This window comes from Nomascus leucogenys, chromosome 12 (assembly GCF_006542625.1).
Source record: "Nomascus leucogenys isolate Asia chromosome 12, Asia_NLE_v1, whole genome shotgun sequence".
NCBI lineage: Eukaryota > Metazoa > Chordata > Mammalia > Primates > Hylobatidae > Nomascus > Nomascus leucogenys.
In genome coordinates this window covers 55624600-55641073 of record NC_044392.1, presented here as the reverse complement: position 1 = coordinate 55641073, position 16474 = coordinate 55624600, and the positions used below count along the sequence as shown (strand labels likewise).

Sequence of the window (16474 nt, the reverse complement as noted above, 5' to 3'; positions counted from 1 at the left end):
TTAAATTATAGTCATATAAATTATAAACTAAGTACAGTTGAAGTGAAAAGAAATTATTAGTTCTGACTGGGAGGTTGGGGAAAGGTTTCTATAGGTGAGGAGGTTTGAACTGAACCTAGAAGAACAGGTTTAGAAAGAGAAACCATCATAGGCTGAGAACAGTTCAGGCAAAGCCTTGGTGGCCTCCAAGGACACTTGCATGATTGATTTCTCAATCAGTACATGCCCCTGTCTTTAATGGAGAGTAGTACCACCAATGGCTAGCGAGGTCTTGGAAATTATCTCACCATGAACTATCATCACTCAGAACTCTAGTTATCAGAAAAAATGGCTGCTGGGTAATGACTGATGTCGTTGTCATCCTGTGTCAGATCAGAGGGCACAGTTCAAGCTGGGTAAGGTGAGCAGGTGAAAGGGAGAGGAAAAGAGTGAGTGAAGCAATGTGAAAGTTGAAGAGACTAAAGGATAAGAGCTGAAGGGAGAGAACTGTGCTTTTATTGGTTCAATCTGCCCAATTAAAGAAGTTGCAGTTCCTCTTTAAACAAATCTTGTTTTTAATTGATTTCTGCATCTCTTCCTTCCTCCCTGTATCCCATACTCTGTTGTATTCTGAGTCTCCCAAGTTTGAGACGTGCCTAGAGGCAGGTTTCATTTTCTTTATCCCTCAGTATTGGGAAACGGACTCTGCACCACTGAGTCTATGTAAGTCTGGTGGCTGAAAGAAGCTGCCATAGGCAGCCAAATTTTCATTGTTATCTATGACCTGAGTTTAGGTAATTCCAGAAATGAAAATGAAAAAATAAAAAAGAATATGGACATTTCCCTTTTTGGGATGAAAATGCCCCTTTTGACTTCTCATTATGTAAGTTTGAAAATTTTCAAATATAAACAAAAACTACGAGAATAGTACCTCCCGATGTATGTGTCCCATTTACCAGGAAGCCATGTTCCCATCACTCAGCTTTAACAGTTCCCAACATTTTGCTGTTCTTTTCAGTGATCTCCCTGCACTGTTCGTTCCCCATCTTGTCCTCTTCCACCCCTTACAGCAACTCTCTGACATCATATAATTTTATTTGGAAAGATATCAGAATGTAACTCTTACAGAGAAGGCTTTTTCAACATAACCACAATACTAGTATTGTACCCAAAAAGCTTAAAAATAATTCCATAATACCATCTAATACTGGGTCCATACTCAATTTTCCCTTTAAAAGTCCGTGTTAAGATCTGGAGATTTTCAGTCAGTATTTCTGAGCTCCAATATAGTGCACAGCAGTAGGATGTTTAGCCCTTCTTACGGAGAGCATGAGCAGTACAAGAGGAGGCTGGAATCCTAAAGTGTATTCAATCTTCTATTGTCAATGGGTCAATAATATACCTATTAGAGAATATTCTTAGCTTAAAACTGAAAAAGTCCGCCAGGCGCGGTGGCTCACGCCTGTAATCCCAACACTTTGGGAGGCCGAGGCGGGCGGATCACGAGGTCAGGAGATCGAGACCATCCTGCCTAACACGGTGAAACCCTGTCTCTACAAAAAATACAAAAAAATTATCTGGGTGTGGTGGCGGGCGCCTGTAGTCCCAGCTACTTGGAGGCTGAGGCCGGAGAATGGCGTGAACCCAGGAGGCAGAGCTTGCAGTGAGCCGAGATTGCGCCACTGTACTCCAGCCTGGGCGGCAGAGCAAGACTGTCAAAAAAAAAAAAACAAAAACAAAACAAAAACCTGAGAAAGTCTTTTATTTATATACTTATTTATTTATTTACTTATTTATTTATTTGAGATGGAGTCTCGCTCTGTCACCTGGGCTGGAGTGCAGTGGCGCGATCTCAGCTCATTGCAAGCTCTGACTCCTGGGTTCATGCCATTCTCCTGCCTCAGCCTCCTGAGTAGCTGGGACTACAGGCATCCGCCACCACACCCAGCTAATTTTTTGTATTTTTAGTAGAGACGGGGTTTCACCGTGTTAGCCAGGATGGTCTCATCTCCTGACCTTGTGACCCGCCTGCCTCTGCATCCCAAACTGCTGAGATTACAGGCGTGAGCCACCGTGCCTGGCCCTTATTTTTTATTTTTTTGAGGTGGAGTTTCTCTCTGTCACCCCGGCTAGAGTACATTTTTTATTTTTTCAAGATGGAGTTTTGCTCTGTCACCCCGGCTGGAGTACAGTGGCACAATCTCGGCCCACTGCAACCTCTGCCTCCTGGGTTCAAGCGATTATCCTGCCTTAGCCTCCCGAGTAGCTGGGATTACAGGCACCCACCACCACGCCTGGCTAATTTTTGTATTTTTAGTAGAGACAGCATTTCACCAGTTTGTCCAGGCTGGTCTCGAACTACTGACCTCAAGTGATCTGCCTGCCTCAGCCTCCCAAAATGCTGGAATTACAGGTGTGAGCCCCCGCACCCAGCCAAAACTGAGAATGTCTTTTAAAGACTTCAGATAAAAAGTTTTCCACATAATCTCACAGCATTATCTATCCCCTTCTCACTCATTCAACAAACATATCATTGTTAGTCCACTTCTGCCTCTTGTCATCTATTCCTTCTTTGTTCTCTTGTTGTTTCACTCTTTCAATGCTTTTACTGCACACAGAGGTGAGAGACACTGCGAGGACCTCAGATTAGTCACAGCTGCCGGTTATTTGTGTTGTTGTTGTTGTTGTTGTTGTTGTTGTTGTTGTTTTTGAGACTGAGTCTCACTCTGTTGCCCAGGCTGGAGTGCAGTGGCGCGATCTCGGCTCACTGCAAGCTCCGCCTCCCGGGTTCACGCCATTCTCCTGCCTCAGCCTCCGAGTAGCTGGGACTACAGGCACCTGCCACCATGCCCGGCTAATTTTTTTTGTATTTTTAGTAGAGATGGAGTTTCACCGTGTTAGGCAGGATGGTCTCAATCTGCTGACCTCGTGATCCGCCCGCCTCGACCTCCCAAAGTGCTGGGATTACAGGCGTGAGCCATCGCGCCCGAGCTGCAGTTATTTGTATCAGACATTGTACTGGGTACTTTACATAAATTCATTTATTCCTCACTACAAACTTCGAGGTAATTTTTGCAACCCCTATTTTATAAATGAGGAAATTAGGTTGTAAAAGGTTAAGTAATTTACACAAAAAAGGTCCCCCAGTTAGGAAGTGGCAGAAGGGTATGTGATCCTAGGTTTACTTATCCTGAAATTCCTGCCCCAGCGTGACAACGGTGAGAGGCAGTATCTTAATAACCAGTGCACCTGGCTAGTTCTGCCACACCATCATTTCCTCCGTCCTTGGGGAGTTTGCAATTTAAAACGGTAAATAAGACAGGTGTAGAAATATGAAGCATTTACACAGGATGCCAATGTTGCAGTATGAAAAGAATATTTGAAAGCTCATAATGTCATCATGAGAAATTACTTTTAATTTGGAGAGATAAAGTAAGGCTTCACAGGGGACGTAGCATTTAACCATGAAGCTGAAGGGCACACAATGATGTGGCACCAAGAAGCATAGGGCATGTTTGGGAAATCCAGTTAGGCTAGCAGATAATAATGGAAGATAAAGCTGGATAGGTAGATTGAGGTCAAATTTTGAATAGACTCTATTATCAGGCCAGTTGTGTAAAATTTAATCACTGTACAGTTAAAAATCATTAAAAGGCTTTTTCTTTCTTTCCTTTTTCTTCTTTAGCTGGACCTGCATCACATATTAAATGCTTTTTGAACAGAAGGAATGAAATAACCAGAGCTATGCTTTAGGAAAAATTTAAGTAGTAGAGGGACTGAGGTTGGGGAAACCAGATATAAGACTGTACTCCAGTCCTGGGGAGAAGGAAGAAATACCTAATAGAAGTTTAATTTCAGCTTCATCATTGAAACTTTTTCTTGAGTTAGATGGGCGAATACTCCTTTGGAGGCATGAAGAAAGAGAAGTGCTTCCTTCCCATCTCCCCTTTCTTGCGTACATAAATTTCCTTAGACATCTTGACAAAGAGCCAAGAAGACTTGGTGATAAAATAAGCAAATGCAGTTAATTTGGAATCTACTTATGCTATAAAAAAATTTAACAATTTACATGTGAATATTTACTAATGGAGAATGAATAAATGTGATAAGCTATATGATGATTTGTCTACAGAAAGAAGGTGCAAGAAGGTTAAACTTTGATGTAAGATTATTGCTTTTACCTTGAAAACCCTTCTGGATTTCAGCTATCCTAGTTAGAGAGGGTAAATTGTTATTGTTTTTATAGTTAATAATAATTATCATTTTCTGAATACTGACTGCATGCCAGGCACTGTGCAATGTGATTTTTGTGCATAATTTCATTTAGTCTCCCTAACATCCTTTGTAGATTAATATCATTGTTATCTCCTTGATAGATGAGGTGAATGAGGCTCTTAGAGAGGGCAGGTGACTTGTCAAGCCCCCTTCTCGCCTTCAGAGCCTATGCTCTTGACCACTATACTTACTGCCTCCATATATTCTTTCAAGACTAAATGCAGCACATTCTCTAATTCTATAATTTACCACATTCTACAAAATCAGACAAAACTGGGCAGTGTTTCCTGAGCTGGTCTCTCTGATAAAAGGCTAAAGCAAGAGTGGAGTGTTGGTTTCAGTTATGGCTTTTACCTTGGAGGTAACCCTTCTGGATTTCAATTTCCTTGTCTTTAAACTAAGAGAACTAGAACACAGAAATGCTAAGGTCTTCACATCTGTGAATTTTTGGCCAAATTGGTCAAAGCATTGACTTCATTTTCTTCAGTAGGACTTAGAACAGATATAACCTACTAATTTATGTCCTCTATTTTTCTTCCCTTTAGATCTAAGTATTTTTCCTGGTAAGGCTGAGGTCTCTGACTGGCACTAGTTAGCCTGGACATGAAGGGAGAGTGAATCAAGGTTGTTGAACAGCTGTGTGCAAGGCATTGTTCTATGCTTATCATGCACATTGTCTCATTCAATCCTCACAGAACCCCTCGTGAATACTTATCTTCATTAAAAAAGAAAGCAACCACACTATACTTATGAGAAAACTGAGGCTCATTGTGATTAGTTAACCTGCCCAAGGTCACCTAGCAGGAAAGTGATAGAGCCAGGATTTGAACCTAATTCTTTCTGACTTTAGGTTGGTTTCATAGTGCCTCTCACGTTCCCTGTTGTTTGTTTATTTTTATTTGAATATTCAAAGATTCCTCATGCAAAAATAGTATTAATAGTAAGGGACTTTTCAGGGAACTTTCTGTTGATCAGTTTATACCTGATAGAGATTCCGTATGTCACATCATGAGACTAAGAACTAGGCAGAGGACATCGATACAGCTCCAGTCATTTGAGACCTCATGTATTTTTAGATATGAGATTTTTAAAAAATCTGCTCAAGCAGTTTTGGCTTATCTGAGGTGGTTTAGCATATCCAGACTTTTCTGATTTATATAAATTAGGCAGGCACAGGAATATCATTGATAATAACACTTCATAATTATAGATTCCATTTTCTTTCATATGAGATTTAAATAGCTTTTTGCCCATTCTTTGTCATTTTCCAGGTGGAGAAGCCTTAGCAGAATTTTACCCAAGGTCACAGAAGTGAATCAATTGGTGGCAGAAATAATAATAAACTTAGGAGTCCTCTTTCTCAGCACCATATCCTGAACACTGAATCCACTTGAAACATTATGGTCTCATGGAAAGCAAACTGCTGTTCCCAAATGATAATGCTGTTGTTGTTGATGATGATGGTGATGATAATATTATTATAATTAAAATTAAAATTATACCTGTGTTAGAAACACTGTCCTAAGTCCTTTACATGTATTAATTTATTTATGCCTCACGATCCTCTAAGGTAGGTTTATGAATGAGGAAGATACAAACATCTGCATATTACAGATTAGGAAATTGCTCCCTCTTTGCATTTTCCACATAATTGAATGCATATTCCTTTACCTCTATGAAGGGCCTCTAGCTTAGGGACCATTTTTTATGAAGACATTTGAATTCCTTTAAGCATTGACCATAAAGCTGGGGACATAGCAACTGTTTATCAAATCTTCTATTTTGCTGATTGATCAATTGGTACAGATGAATTATTCTTGCAGTGCCAGGCCATGGAACTGATATAGAGATCTTGGACTTGTTCTTCATACAAAATTGAAATATGCTTATTTCCATTTGTTAATCTTTTGGTATTTGTATTGCAGAATAAAATACAGGGTACTCAATTCAATTTAAATTTCAGATAAACAACAAACAATGTTTTAGCATTTAAGTTATGTCTCAAATATTGCAAAGGATATACTTCTAATGAAACAAATTATTTGTTGTTTATCTGACATTTAAATTGAACTAGGTATCTTATATTTTTATTTGCTAAATGTGGTAATGCTATTTAGTGTTCATAAAATAATAACTTAAAAGGATATCCTGAAAAGACAGGGCTATCATTTTCTTTTTTTGAAGAAATTAGGATATTTTCATCTCACTGGATCTGAACCTATGTTCCAACCTTAGTCAAAAGGTACCTGCTTATGAGGGGAACAAACATTCTTTTCAGTATGTCACTAAAAACGTACTAGTAATATGATCTAAAATGCCTTGAGTCCAACTGCCTTCCAACTCTAAAATTCTTTAATTCTAAGTAACTCTCAAATATCTAAACCAGGTTTCTACTTTTCCCTATTAGTATTTGTGTTTCAACCACCCTGCATGGAAACATGGGTTATGAAATGCCTTCACAAGTATAGTAGACAATATCCTGCTATTGTGTGTTGCCATGGACTTCTGGAAGTCTAGGTGTTGGTGGTTATTATATGGCGGTAGTAAAGTAAAATCCTCCCTACTGTTCTAGTACCCACAATACTACTTTTCCTACTTTAGCTACTGTACCTTCAGTCTCTCTGTCAATCTCTGATCTAAAGACTTCTTTACTTTTTTAATTAATAACATTCTTCTTGCCTAATACTGTATTATGGACTTCATCAGGGAAGGGACTAATCCATCTTTGTATGCTGATGTTTAAGCTGAAATAAAGTAATCCCTCAACTAACATTTTGCAGAATCCTCCTTAGGCTTCCCTACAAACCTGCCCCTATTTTAGTTAATAGAATGCCTTCCCACCGACATGCTAGAAATTTCAGCATTGTCTTTGGTCCTCCCTCCAGTCTAATCTGAATCTCACAAGTCATCAAGGCCTGTGGCTTCTGTCTCTGAAATGTCTTTTGAGTCTTTCTTCCTGTACCTCTTGTCCTTAGACAGTCCCCCTCCCTATTCTGGTTAGTTGCCCCTGACCCACCCATCTTCTTCATAATTCCTTCTTCAACATGGACCTGATCATGCCAATACTTTGCTTAAAGCTCCCCGATGAGTCTTTGATCTCTACTGATTATTATCCAGTTTTTTTATTTTTTTATTTTTTTTATTTTGAGACAGAGTCTCTCTCTGTCACCCAGGCTGGAGTGCAGCAGCATGATCTTGGCTGACTGCAACCTCCACCTCCTGGGTTCAAGCGATTCTCCTGTTTCAGCCTCCCAAGTAGCTGGGATTACAGGTGCATGTCACCACGCCCAGCTAATTTTTGTATTTTTAGTAGAGATGAGGTTTCACCATGTTGGTTAGGCTGGCCTTGAAAGCCTGACCTCGAGTGATTTGCCCTCCTTGGCCTCCCAAAGTGCTGGAATTATAGGCATGAGCCACCATGCCCAGCCTATCTAGTTGTCTTAGCAGGATTTTCACAAACTAGTTGCAAACTATTTTCTATACTCCTTACCACACACTAAGCCATTTAACCTGCACCAGACACACTTGGGATGTTTTTATTTCCTTATTTCTGTTTCCCCAAATCTTACTTGTTGCTTCCTCACCTCAATAAAAATTAATTGTTCCCTGTATAACTTTACCATCAGAGTCCCCTCTCACCTTAAGCAAACCAAATTTATAAAATTCCAGTTTTATGATAAAAGCATTGTTTTTAAAAATGTTTACAACCAAATTTCTTTAAATAATTAAATCCCCAGGCATTTAAAAGTATTATTCTATTACTATAATTCTATTAAAAGTATTATTCTAGCAATTTGGTTTTCAGGAACAACCTGTATTAGTTAGGAAAAATTTATTTTAATATATACTCTGTCCTGCAACGGTTTAGAGAACGAATAGGCTTGAGCAGTGTTCATGATCCAGGGGTAATGATAAATAGGTTGGGAAAATTGATAAGTAGCTCAGGGGAAACCCTGAAGCTGTAAAGTTTATTCTTCCTTGACTAGATTGCTGATCCAACTAAATCCCTAATTATGTCAAGGGTCACAAAGAGGGCAGAGATGAGGTGAGAGGCTGTAGACCAAGGCAAGACTCAAATGGGAACCTGGATCCAGGATAGAGGATCTGTGGCAGTTAATAATGATTAATGCCTGTGTGCTTTTCAGAACATTGAGCTGAAGGTTGAAGTGGAGAGCTTGAAACGAGAACTCCAGGACAAGAAACAGCATCTGGATAAAACATGGTGAGTTGTAATTTTAAGCTCTGGTCCTTTCCAGAGTCTGGCTCGCTAATCTGAGAGCAATAGATTTGGATCCAAATTCCTTAACCTATCTGTGGCATTTGAATCCTGTGTCTGATTCAGGAAGTGAAACAATAGATTTTCATATGCTGTGTTTCCCTTGGGCTCTCTCTCTATTACTAGGTCAGCTGCACCTTGTCATAAGTTGGTAAATCCACCAGACCTAAGATTGCAAACTTCCTATTGGTCAGCAATCAACTAAATTGAAACAACGAATGTTTCCACTTTTAGTAGAGACAAATGCAAATAAGCTTTATCAAAAATTATCAGTCAGCCTATAATGACATCGAGGGCTGAGATAACATTTGGGGAAAATGGGCACTCTCATACACTACCAGTAAGTGTAAATTGTGACAACATTTTCAGTATGTGATGCTATCTATTATAGTAAAAAATGAGGATTTCCTTTGATCAAACAATCCCTAGAAGGAATCTGTTTCTTATAAATAAAAGCGTTAGTGTGAAAGGATAAATGTATAAGGATGTTTATTGCATCATTAGTTGTAATGGCAAAAAACTAGAAACAATTATCCATCAATAGGGCATTGATTGAATAAATTTTGGTATTACTACACTGTGGACTATTATGCAGTTATTGAAGAATGAGTTAGCTCTATATTATTGTCCTAGTGGGAATTCCTTGATTAAAGTAAGGGGGGAAAGTTGCTGAGTGATATTTATAGTATACTGAGGAAGAGTGAGATCACAGTCCGTGATAGGGAGAAGACTTGATATTTTTCTTTATATACATTTGTATTGCTAAAATGGTTACTTTTATAATTCATAGTTTTTTAAAAACTTAGTGTTAAATGACAAGTATTACTAAAATTATTAAAAATATTTTCAGACTTCAATAGAGTTTCAGAATACAAAAATTAATGTACAAAAATCAGTAGCATTTCGCCAGGCATGGTGGCTCACGCCTGTAATTCCAGCACTTTGGGAGGCCAAGGCAGGTAGATCACGAAGTCAGGAGATCAAGAGCATCCTGGCTAACACGGTGAAACTCATCTCTACTGAAAATACAAAAAAAAAATTAGCCGGGTGTGGTGGCAGGCGCCTGTAGTCCCAGCTACTTGGGAGGCTGAGGCAGGAGAATGGCGTGAACCCTGGAAGTGGAGCTTGCAGTGAACCGAGATCATGCCACTGCACTCCAGCCTGGGCGACAGAGCCAGACTCCATCTCAAAAAAAAAAAAAAAAAATCAGTAGCATTTCTACACACCAATAACATTCAAGCTGAGAGCCAAATCGAGAATGCAATCCCATTTACAATATCCGCTAAAAAAAAAAAAAAATACCTTGGAATACATCTAACCAAGGAGGTGAAAAATCTCTACAAGGAGAACTACGAAACACTGCTAAAAGAAATCATAGATGACACAAACAAATGGAAAAACATTCCATGCTCATGGATTGGAAGGATCAAAATCGTTAAAATGGCCATACTGCCCAAAGCAATCTACAGATTCAACACTATTCCTATCAAACTACCAATCTCATTCATCAAATGACCAAGATCAAAGCCAGAGGCATCACACTATCCAACTTCAAACTGTACTTCAAGGCTACATTTGCCAAAACGGCATGTTGCTGGGAAAAAAAAAAAAAAAGACACATAGACCAATGGAAGCAAATAGAGAACCCAAAAATAAAGCTACACACCTACAGCAATCTGATCTTCGACAAAATCAACAAAAATAAGCAGTGGGGAAAGGACTCCCCTATTCAATGGTGCTGGGATAACTGGCTAGCCATATGTAAAAGAATGAAACTGGGCCCCTACCTTTCAGCACATATAAAAATTAACTCAAGATGGATTAAAGATGTAAATGTAAGACCTCAAACTATAAGAATCCTAGAAGAAAACCCAAGAAACACCATTCTGGACATTGGCCTCAGGAATTTAGGACTAAGTCCTCAAAAGCAATTGCAACAAAAACAAAAAGAGACAAGTCGGATTTATTTAAACTAAAGAGTTTTGCACAGCAAAAGAAACTATCAACAGAGTAAACAGACAACCTCTAGAATCTAAAAAAATTTGCAACTAGCATCTGACAAGGGTCTAATATCCAGAATCCACAAGGAATTTAACAATTGAACAATGAAAAACAACCCCATTAAAAAAATGAGCAAAAGGCATGATCACTTTTCAAAAGAACACATACAAATGCCCACCAAATATATGAAAAATTGCTCCACATCACTAATCATCAGAGAAATATAAATCAAAACCACAGTGAGATACCATCTCACACCAGTCAGAATGGCTACTATTAAAACGTCTAAAAACAACAGATGCTGGCGAGGCTGCATAGAAATAGGAATGCTTACACGCTGTTGGTGGAAATATAAATTAGTTCAGTCACTGTGGAAAGCAGTTTGGAGATTTATCAAAGAACTTAAAACAGAACTACCATTTGACCCAGCAATCCCATTACACCCAATTATTAATTGGATATACCATTAATTTGGATATATCCCATTAGGGCATACACCCAAAAGAAAACAAATCTATCAAAAAGACACATACACTTACATGTTCATTGCAGCACTATTCACAATAGCAAAGACATGGAATCAACCTAGGTGCCCATTGACAGTAGACTGGATTTTAAAAAAGTTTTACATCACATTTACATATATGCCATGGAATACTATGCAGCCACAAAAAAGAATGAAATCATGTCCTTTGCAGCAACACAGATGCCACTGGAGGCCATTATCCTAAGAAAATTAATTCAGAAACAGAAAATCAAATGTGGTAGCATGTTCTCACTTATGAGCAGGAGCTAAACAACAAGTATTCATGGACATAAAGACAGGAACAGTAGAAACTGGGGACTACTAGAGTGGGGAGGGGGGGAGTGGAGGAAGGGTTGAAAAACTGTTGGGTACTATGCTCAGTACCTGGATGATGGGATCATTTGTACCCCAAACCTCAGCATCATGTAATATACTCAGGTAACGAACCTACACAAGTAGTCCCTGAAGCTAAAATAAAAGTTGAAAAATAAAAGAAAATAATATATAAATGCAAAAAAAAATGGATCAGTACACAATCAATCTGATATGGCATTCTTTTTGTGTCTACAGTATTTCTTGATATTTAGGACGACAATCCAGCCAGTTCAGAAGATTTAAAACCAAATTAAATTATACACAATGTGCTGGTATTACTAAATACATATTAAGGCATTAAGTAGGCTAATAGATTTTAGAACAACTTACAATAACAATTAATAAATTTTAAAATTTGAGTAATGCTTTGCTTTAAAAAACTTTTTAAAATGTCATTTGAATCAGGTGGCATTATTCTATTTCTAAGAAATAAGAAAACTGGCCGGGCGCGGTGGCTCATGCTTGTAATCCCAGCACTTTGGGAGGCCGAGGCGGGCGGATCACGAGGTCAGGAGATCGAGACCACGGTGAAACCCCGTCTCTACTAAAAATACAAAAAATTAGCCAGGCGTGGTGGTGGGCGCCTGTAGTCCCAGCTACTCGGAGAGTCTGAGGCAGGAGAATGGCGTGAACCCGGGAGGCGGAGCTTGCAGTGAGCCGAGATTGCGCCACTGCACTCCAGCCTGGGTGACACAGCGAGACTCCGTCTCAAAAAAAAAAAAAAAAAGAAATAAGAAAACTAAGGTATATGCTTCGCAAATTAGTGGCAGAACCCTCATCTTCTGGCATAAAGTTCAAGGTCTTCTGACTTCAAACAGATGTAGCCTCTTAAATAAGGAGTTCCCGGCTAATGGAGTTACTCAGAAAATGTGTAACTTCCATTCTATATAGATTATAGTTGGCGGTTATCTATTGCACTAGGAAGAAATATGGAGTCAAATATAGATTCAAAGTAAAAGTTGATGATTCCTGGGGTCTGCCTATTTTGGGGTCTTGGGTTATACGCTTGACTTTTGTCTCTTGTACAGCCAAGATCCTCATACCCCCCAAAAGCTATATAATGACAGAGGAGCTCAAGATAAATATAGCCCCTGGGATGGTGCTGAGTAGTGTCCACTATGCAACAAGGAATCCTGTAATCTTTAGGGAAGCATCATTTGTTCTTCATGGACACAACCTCCTGAGGCAAATATTAAAGTACCACTGGTCTTAGTGTCCCATAAGCCTATACTGGTTCAGTATTGTTCTTTGTCCTGAGAACAAGAAGATGGCCCATGGTTCTCAACAAATGGCTCAAAGCAAGGATAAAACCAATAGGAATCAAAATCATTCAGCATCTGATATTGCCCCCAAATTTCTAATCCTCAGACATCTGAGGGCAGCTGTTGTTCACTATAAATGAACTGGTGATACCTTACCCGCTTCATGCTAGTGCCTGGACATTCAATCCTAGGGATATCAGAGAGGCAAAGCTCAACCAAAATCTTGAGCTTTCATGGATTAAAAATTTAGGACAGCCTACTGTGGACTACTGGCTTTAAAGGAAGAGAGCATTTCTGTGGCTGTCCAAATGGATACCCTGTCCCAGCAACCTAAATGCAAAGAACACTTGAATTTCAAATAGCAAGAAAGGCAAAGAACTAGCAAAGCATTCTAGGAGGCAGTCTCAGTGGAAGAGTCCCAGGACAGATGACAGTGAATGTGAGCCATTTGATGACTACTTGCCTTCCAAATGAAAGTTCCTCTGGAAGCTATAATGATAATGAAGCCACTAGGAAGTCAAGTACATACCACTTGACAAACAACACAAGGTTAGAGTTTCTAATAGTTTGGAACTTTTTCAACCTGAAAAAGTTGAAGAGGTCAGTTCCACAGATGACTGTAGAGGGAAAAAATGCTCCATTTTTCTTCTTCTCGGTGTCACTCTGAATTACTGGAACAACCTTAATGGTTCCACTTGCTAAACTGTATGTCTGGCTCTGACTGGCTAATGCTCTGTGGTTTCAGGGCTGATGTGGAGAATCTCAACAGTCAGAATGAAGCTGAGCTCCGACGCCAGTTTGAGGAGCGACAGCAGGAGACGGAGCATGTTTATGAGCTCTTGGAGAATAAGATCCAGCTTCTGCAGGAGGTGAGGAGTTCCCAAAGTCCATAGGTAGGGGTTCTCTTTTATTAATACTCCTTTTCCTACTGCCCTGCCTTCTGGCATTCACCTTTTCCGTCTCTACTTTCCCTCTCAAATTCGTCAATGTTCCTGGGTCTTAGGGCTCCTAACCTAGGTAGAAATTTTGTGGCCTCTCAGTTTTTGTTCTTTTTCCAGGAATCCAGGCTAGCAAAGAATGAAGCTGCGCGGATGGCAGCTCTGGTGGAAGCAGAGAAGGAGTGTAACCTGGAGCTCTCAGAGAAACTGAAGGGAGTCACCAAAAACTGGCAAGATGTACCAGGAGACCAGGTCAAGCCCGACCAATACACTGAGGCCCTGGCCCAGAGGGACAAGTAGGTGCCTTCGGTGCTCTTTTTGTCGCTTGTCTTTTGCCCATTCTCAAGGCATACAGCAGCTGCACTGTTTCCTTTCAAGGCTTGACAGTAGGAGCTTCACTATTTCTAAGACTTCATGGGCCCACAACCAAAGACGTTCTTTTCAGGGTTGAATTTTCAATGGTATCCATTATGAAAACTCACTTCATGGATTCAGTGGGCAAATAGTGGCAAGCAAGAGACACGGATTCACTTATTCAGCACATGCCAGATACCGGGCTAAGTATCTGGCATGTGTTACAGAAACAAAAGACCTAGTTCTTGTCACCAAGAAACATGTTACATGATTTTAATAAGTTCCCTGATAGAAGAGCACGGGGTGCTCTGGGGAAATATTGGAGGGTCATCCATTCCACATTAAAAGAGCAAGTTATCTGCTGTGGTCTGAATGTTTGTGTCCCATCCCCACCTCCCTCCCCCACCAGTTTATATGTTGAAATCTTAACCCTTAAGGTTAATACTTCTGCCTCCAGAAGTATTATGAGATGGAGCCATTAGAAGGTGATTAGATCATAGACATTGGAGATGGAGCCCTCATAAATGGGATTAACACGCTTGTAAAAGAGACCCCAGAGAACTAGTTAGCCCCTTCTACCATGTGAGGATATAGTGGGAATGCAACGTTATGAGCCAGAGTGTGGACCTTCACCAGACATTGAACCTGTCAGTGACTTGATCTAGGACTTCCCAGCCTCCAAAACTGTGAGAAATACATTTTCGTTGTTTATAAGCCACCCAGTTTATGGTGTTTTGTTATAGCAGCCCCAAAAGACTAAGATAATGCCATTGAAGGTTTCCTAGAGGAAGTGAAATCTGAGCTGAGCTTTGAAGGATGAATAGGAGTTAGAATAAATAGGTAGAAAGTGGATAGGGAAAGGAAATATTCTATGTAAAAGGAGAAACTATGGAGGGAAGACACAGGGAAAGGAATATTTCAAGAACTTTAAATAATTGTACATAACTGGAGCAAATGAGAAGACAAGTGAGAGGTAAGCTGTTCTGAGAATAGGGGTCTGATTGTGCCAGCTTTGTATACCATTATAAGGAACTTGGACTTTGTCCTGAAGGTAACTGGGCAATTGTTGAGCTCACCACCATCCACTGTCTGGATTACTGAGGAAACTTTCTAAATGTCCTGTCTACTTCCAGTCCTGCTCCTCTCATTCAATCTCAACCTAGTAATTCAGAATAGTTCTGAAATAGATAATTCAACAACAACAAACTGGCAAATAATTTAGCCTCTTAGGTGCGTAAGACTGTGGTGGCATAAAAAGCTTTAAGGAGCTTTTAACTGAATAGGCAAAAACCACATGTGCGCACCATGACCAATGTGATCTTTCCAAGACATAAATTTAATCACACCATGGCAGAGCCATTTAAGAAGCTTTCCAATGCCTTTAGGAGATAAGATCCATACTCCTAATGTGGCCATCAGAGCCTTTTATGATGTAACCTCTGATTTCTCCCACACTCATCACCCACCACCATTCCTTAACTTCATTCATGCCAGACTAGTAATAATAATGATGGCTAAGCTTTGTTGAGCTCTTACCATACATCGAAGTACTTTATGTTCTTGTTTAACAGCCCCATGAGATATGAATTATTATACTTTATTAATGAAAAAATTGGCATTTGGAGAGTTGTGAAACATGGTTTCAGGGATTGCTGACATCCAAACCCTGAATCCATACTGCCTCCAGAAGCATAAGAAGCTATGGCAAGTCTCCAGAATTTTGCTCATGCTTTTCCTTCTGTGGGAAACATCTGCCAACTTTTTCACTTCTAGTGAACCTCACTAAGGCATCAATCGTCATTTCTTTGAAGGCTTTGTGACAGCAGAATGAAGTTTCTGTATTCTTTTATATACATATATATATATATATATATATATATATATATATACACACACACACAGACACATATTGTACAATTCTCAGTATGGTACTGTATTTGCTTTCAGATTTTCCCTACTAGGTTCCCCAAGACTGTCTCATATTTGAACCCCAATAAAAAAACCGAACTAAAAACCAAAACAAAACAAAACCCCAAGTAAAGCACATGCACATCTGAAAATAGAGGCCGCTCATCAGATGGCCTTGAACAATTTTGGAGAGTAGGAGAACAGATCCTCCGTAGAGACTGAGGGTCAAAGAGATGAGCAAAGTTTGAGGTTTAAGAAAAGTAGAGATGTTCTAGTGCAGATACCACAAGGGAATTTCATATGGAGTCCACATTCCTCCTTCTAGTCATCATTGCAGTTTTTTTTTGTTTTTGTTTTTGTTTTTGAGATGGAGTCTCGCTCTGTTGCCTAGGGTGGAGTACAGTGGCAAGATCTCGGCTCACTGCAACCTCTGCCTCTCAGGTTCAAGTGATTCTCCTGCCTCAGCCTCCCAAGTAGCTGGGATTACAGGCGTGCACCACCACACCCAGCTAATTTTTGTATTTTTAGTAGAGAGAGGGTTTCACTATGTTGGTCAGGCTGATCTCAAACTCCTGACCTC

The 16474-nt window shown here is 39.7% G+C and overlaps 2 protein-coding genes across 12 annotated transcripts in view; one reads left to right on the top strand and one right to left on the bottom strand.

Moving 5' to 3' along the window:
• Nucleotides 1-16474, bottom strand: part of LOC115837636 (putative neuroblastoma breakpoint family member 7) — a 655832-nt gene that overhangs the window by 498627 nt on the left and 140731 nt on the right.
• The window catches only part of LOC100582383 (myomegalin), a 230677-nt gene that overhangs the window by 113736 nt on the left and 100467 nt on the right, over nt 1-16474 (top strand). For 10 of the 11 annotated variants that reach the window (XM_030824692.1, XM_030824704.1, XM_030824710.1 and 7 more), the window contains 3 exons: nt 8400-8476; nt 13440-13563; nt 13753-13928. In XM_030824692.1, the coding sequence (XP_030680552.1) occupies nt 8400-8476; nt 13440-13563; nt 13753-13928 (377 nt within the window). Of the gene's footprint in view, nt 1-8399; nt 8477-13439; nt 13564-13752; nt 14349-16474 lie in introns of those variants that run through there. The other variant, XM_030824709.1, reaches the window with a different exon arrangement.